The sequence below is a fragment of the Triticum aestivum genome, chromosome 6B, assembly GCF_018294505.1.
Source record: "Triticum aestivum cultivar Chinese Spring chromosome 6B, IWGSC CS RefSeq v2.1, whole genome shotgun sequence".
NCBI lineage: Eukaryota > Viridiplantae > Streptophyta > Magnoliopsida > Poales > Poaceae > Triticum > Triticum aestivum.
In genome coordinates, this window is record NC_057810.1 from 126056383 (window position 1) to 126061909 (window position 5527).

At 43.3% G+C, this 5527-nt stretch overlaps 1 protein-coding gene across 1 annotated transcript; it reads right to left on the reverse strand.

Moving 5' to 3' along the window:
- Positions 1 to 2311: 2311 nt before the first annotated feature.
- LOC123136100 (F-box/LRR-repeat protein 14) lies at positions 2312 to 5296 on the reverse strand. The gene is made up of 2 exons (XM_044555386.1): positions 5065 to 5296; positions 2312 to 4175 (listed from the first exon to the last, which is right to left on the reverse strand). The coding sequence occupies exon 2, from the start codon at positions 4160 to 4162 to the stop codon at positions 2705 to 2707; it is 1458 nt and encodes a 485-aa protein (XP_044411321.1). The 5' UTR covers positions 4163 to 4175; positions 5065 to 5296; the 3' UTR covers positions 2312 to 2704.
- Between the last annotated feature and the right edge of the window lie 231 nt (positions 5297 to 5527).

A 5527-nucleotide genomic window follows, 5' to 3' on the forward strand; every position in this document is an offset into this window, starting at 1 on the left:
ACATCAGACAAGATTCTTCATGGATTTTGTCTCCATTTGTTCCCATGACTTCCTTGGCTTTCAAGAGAGGTATCAGAAGAGGATTTGGCTCAATAGAGACATATTCCCAGGAGGTAAAAATCCTCTCTCGGTGTGTGCCTGTTATCTAAATAAAAAAGAAGGCGAAAGCAAAAGAGAAACGAAACAAACATATCCTACAACAAAAATGCATCGCTAAACGATAAACAACTAATAGGGAAAGTCGAACAGTGGTTTGGGTTGCTTTCTTGGCGGGACCAGGGGAAAGGCAGTACATTCAACACGTGAGGGAGACAAGAACGACCTTGAAGGCGTCGATCGACCAACCGAGTCCCATGCTAAAACCCTCTTTGAGCGGAAGGAGATGAGTACTCTTTTTTTTTTGAGACAAACTCGCAAAGTTTTTATTCACCCGTCACAATGTTTACAGGGACGAAATCCAAATTTCCTAGGTGACCTAATCAAACATGGTGGCCAAAACTCAGGGATATCGCATGCTTTGCAAGCTTGTGAGCCTCAACATTCGAGGTCCTAAATTCATGATTAGTCAAACAAGAAGAAAAAACTCTAGAACGGTCTATGATTTCATGTACCACGGCCCTATATTGTGCACATGTGCCTTTCTTGATCGCTTCAATGGCCAGCTTACGGTCTGACGCCACTGAAATTCTGTCATAGAGCAGGTCATCCACTAGGGCCAGAGCTTCACGAATTGCCAAGGTCTCCAAAGTCTCTGGATCATCGATGTTGTTGAAACGGATCACTGACGCTCCTTGGTACTCCCCGCTACCATCTCTGCAAATGGCTGCTACTACCCCAAAACCACCATGTCTCGCAACTGCCGCATCAACATTGACTTTCACATGATGTTCTGGAGGAGGGATCCACTCCGTCGATCTGGGAGCTGGTGCTTGCTTCTCATTCTCTGGCTTCTCCAAAAACTGAATCTCTGAAATGTAGTTCGATATGAAACCATGTGTTGCGAAAGGTGTTTAAAAAATTCCCTCGTGTATTAACTTCCTCCGCGAACAGAGTATTGCAGAGGAGATGAGTACTCGACATGCATGTGTTGCCGAGGGCCGAACAGAGTATTGGGCTGAGACCTGTATTCCTTTCCGAGCCTAGTTGCTCTTTCTCAATATGTTGCCGCCGTGGAAAATAATTTAAGTTGTGGTATTCCTTTCTGGGCCTAGTTGCTCTTTCTCATATGTTGCCGCCGCGGAAAATAATTTAAGTTGCGACTTCCCGTGGAGGCAGGAAGACATACCGATGGTGTCGTGAGCTTACACAGTGACTCAAGATAGTAAAGAACAATTGAAAAAAAAAGGGAAGAAATATAGGCATACAGGAAGTGGAGTTTCTCAACCCAAGCTCAAATGAGCTCGGGTTAACAGTAAAATAAAAAAATAAAAAAGGATTTCAACAAATCTGATTTTTTTATGATAAACATTGACAAATGTTATAAGAGCATGCAAAATTTCGTTATGGAATCACATTCTTGGAAGGCTTGGCAAAAAAAAAAGTGATACTCTGAAAATGTTACTTTTGAAAGAATTTTGGAGCACTGGTTTTTATTTTTATTTTGCCATGACTTCCACATATGTGATTTCATGATAAATTTTTCAAGCTCTTAGAACATTTGTCACAAAAAATCGGATTTTTTTGAATTTTTTTTTCTTATTTTTCTGTTCACCCGAGCTCATTTGAGCTCAGGCTAAAGAAGGTGACTATCCAGACGTACGCACTTTTATCGGAGGATAAATATCATTATTCTCAAAGTACGACCTTTAGCCTACCAAAAGTTTTACATATATTTTGGAAAAGACGTAATACTTTTTAGAGTTCAGTTTTTTCAGCCAGATTTCAACTTAGTACGCGACAATCACGACAAAAGTTTGTAGCTGGCTTCTCCAACTTTTAGATACGATTTTCTCAGATGGTACACTCAATTCTGATTTTTCATACACTCATCATACTGTTGATATGTAAACAGAAAACCGACCCCCTCTAAATTTCTGGAAGCATGTTATTAGCACACAGGCACAGCTATGTCATATGCCTTCAGTGGCTCAAGTTTCAGTTGTACCTCAACTTCCATGAGATGAGTACACTGCATTTGTAATCTTGGAATCTAAAAACCAAAATTATGCTACTAGTATTTTGAGAATCAAGGAAAAGACATCCCCAAGTAGAATCAATATCAACAAAACAAGTATGCCGCCTTTGCAGTACAGGTCCATGTGAAACATTGGCAATTACTACACTGATCCATACCGAAATTGCCACACGAAAATAGCAGAAGGATATACATGTCTTCAATATTCCTTGCATGGTAGAAAGGGTTCAAAACATTTGAGTAGAAACAATAAAATCAAACAGCAAAAACAGGGAATCTTAGAGACGATTTGTGCGGATTACAAAACAGCTTAGAGAGTAAAATTATGCAACAAGAATTACAGTACACGAGTGGTGCCTACTTTTACGGTTTCATTCACCAGATGCCGTCCAAAGGATCATCATTAGACTGTCATACAGAAAAAATCATAGCAGTAAAGGTATAAGGCAATAGAAAGTCCAGACAAGTGAATCTAGGTCGGATGATGCACAGCCTTGTCCAATGATGCACACTGAACAACTTAATGGCTTCAGCAGCAAATTCATACTGAAAATTCTGGTGACCACTTCATCAATAGCCGCCAATACCAATTGTCTTCATAAGGGCATCTGAGAAGTTGCTCGAGTAGTGAACCGACTTGGCAACACCCCGCGCCCCTTGCAGAGAGACCTTACTGCAACAATCGATAACCAAAGACTCTAACTTATGTGCATGTCCCAGTTCAGCCACTCCAACATCAGTCACCTCATGACACAACCGAAGTGTGAGATTACTCAAGTGTGTGGCCTGTCCAATGAAGTGCATCCCAGCATCAGTTACCGCTTCACACAATATAAGCTCGAGTGTCTCCAGGTATGGTGAGGATGACAGGGCCTTCATCCCCTCGTCATCAAAGAAGTTGGCAGTATTTAGCACGAGAACACGAATAGGGCAGGACTGAATGAGCACCAGAAAACCCTGTTGTGTGAATCCTATTTCTGATGGCCAGTCAGCAGCACATCCTGTAAAGCTGAGGTCTACGATCTGAAGCATTGGACAGTTGAGGGCTAGAGCGTAAAGGCTGTTATCAGTAAATGATGTCCTGGTTTCACAATAGCTGATATCACTAGAGTACCTCTGCAGGTTGAGCCAAAGTGAGATGCTTTTAAGGTTGCTGCAGCTCCGAGATACTGCAATCATGTCAATGTCATTTAGGGCTTGAACATACTCAAGGCAAAGCTTCTCCAATGCTTTACACTTCCCTAGGACAGCACGAAGCCCTACTTCTGGCCAAGTTTTAATATGCGCCAACCTTAAATCCTTCAAACTCTCACAGCAGAAATCATATATATCCATGCTGTGAGCATCGTACGAGGAGTCATAAATCACATCACCTGGAACACAATCATATATTCCTCTTTTCCTCTCAAACTCGAACTTCTGGAGCTTCATCCATCCTGAACCAAACTTTAGGAAGTCATGATGATTGATACCTTTGCAATTCTTCACTACAAGCTCTTCCAACGATCGATCCCTACCAAGGTATTCCAACCACTCTACACTGTCGATTTTCTCGCAATCAATAAGGTGGAGAGCAGATAGACTTGTACAACCAACTGCAACCGAGAGAAGCCCATGTGATGTTATTTTTGGTGTGGAGTTCAGCCTGAGAGACACCAATGTCTTGCAATAAGCTAAACAACCAAGCCCAGAGTCATCAATGCATGAACAGAAGCTTAAGGTGAGGTCAGTCAGCGAGGAACAGTGAGATGAAAACACAGAAAGGCCTTTTTTGTCCAACTGCTTTCCATGTCCACGTATCCAACCAGTGTAATCGATTTCCACTTTCCGCAAATTTGGGAACCGGGCGCACAATGATGTCAGTGCTTTCGTAGCAGTGCAAAGACCGGAACCAACATGGATAGCACCCCTCTGATTCCCCTCTATCTTGTAGAGCTGCTTTGACACAAGGGAAAGAGAATTCAGATCACTTGAGCTGGTGATCCTCTTGAGAATCTCTGTCACCAGAGCCTCCGGTAGGTCCTCCATCGAGCAAATTCAGCTGTAGCAATCAGGTAATATATATCAAGGTTCAGAAAACAAGCAAAGAGCTGGAGTCAAACTTATGACATATCAGAATAATGCATGTGAAGAAGGAGATGGCACTGGCGACGGACACTCATTACGAAGAATATACTGATGAACTTTGAGCATTTTCTCTTGTGTGTTCTTCATAACAAAGTAGCTAGCTAGCACCTTATCTGTCTCTAGATTGTTAGAAAGAAAAAATGACACTACATGCCACATCATTAAATTAAACTAGCACCATAAGTAGCAGAGCCTGAATAATGAACTACTCCCTCCGTTCCGATTTACTCGTCGTGGTTTTAGTTCAAATTTAAACTAAAACCACGACGAGTAAATCGGAACGGAGGGAGTAGCTATAAGAAAATACAAAGAAACGAGCTAGGATCGACGCAAGCAATTCCGCAAGAAGACCACGTGCTGAATCTGAACCGACTTATTTGGAGTGGAGGCACCTAATTAATAACATGAAAAGCAGAGCATGCAGATTACTACTTGTAGCTCTTGCTTGGGCAAGAAAGAGAGTAGGGAAATATCTGTTCAACTAGAAATAGATAACGCCAATCTTCTACTCCCTCCGTTCCAAAATAGATGACTCAACTTTGTATTAACTTTAGTATAAAGTTGGGTCATCTATTTTGGAACGGAGGGAGTAATATCTGTTCAACTAGAAATAGTACTATCTGCTGCAACCCTAGGCTAGTACTCAGTTGCAAAAAGCTTGCTTTCTATACTACCTAGGAGGATGACTACATTATGGATGATACTACCGGTCGGATTTCCCCTATCAAGAAAGCGAATCTTAAAAAAAAAAACGTGTACATACGAACAGGGGAGGGATCAGGAGAAGCGGAAAACGGCGGTACCTTGAGCACGACCGGGAGATAGGAAGAGCGGCGACCGTAGGAGAGGAGAGGAGGGTATCTCCGCCGCCGCTCGACCGGAGGAGAGTGCTTCTCTCCTTTGATTTGGAAGATCGGAGGAGAGTGTAAACCCTAGTCTCGCCCGCATCGCATTTCGTCTCTTTTCGAGCTGCAGCGGCGCCTCGCCTCGCTCACATGGGCCAGCCACACCCGGAATGGCTGCGGGCCGACGCGCGCTATTTTCGGCCTTCTAGACCTTTTCTTAAAGGCCAGTGATAGGTGCCGGTGTGCCGGCCCAAATTTCGGCCGGTTGCACCGCGCACGTACGACTTTTCTAATCCCGTTTGATTAAACTTCTTTGCTCCGGTACACTCGTCCACCTGCATGCTGGGAGGGGTCAAGGAGTCGGGGCCTCTTCTCCCCGCCGGTGGCAGGGAGTCGGGGCTCGTGTTAGGGTTTGTTACCG

What these genes read in the sequence shown, in the direction of transcription:
- LOC123136100 (XM_044555386.1), bottom strand. Translation starts at nt 4,162, where the DNA reads ATGGAGGACCTACCGGAGGCTCTGGTGACAGAGATTCTCAAGAGGATC.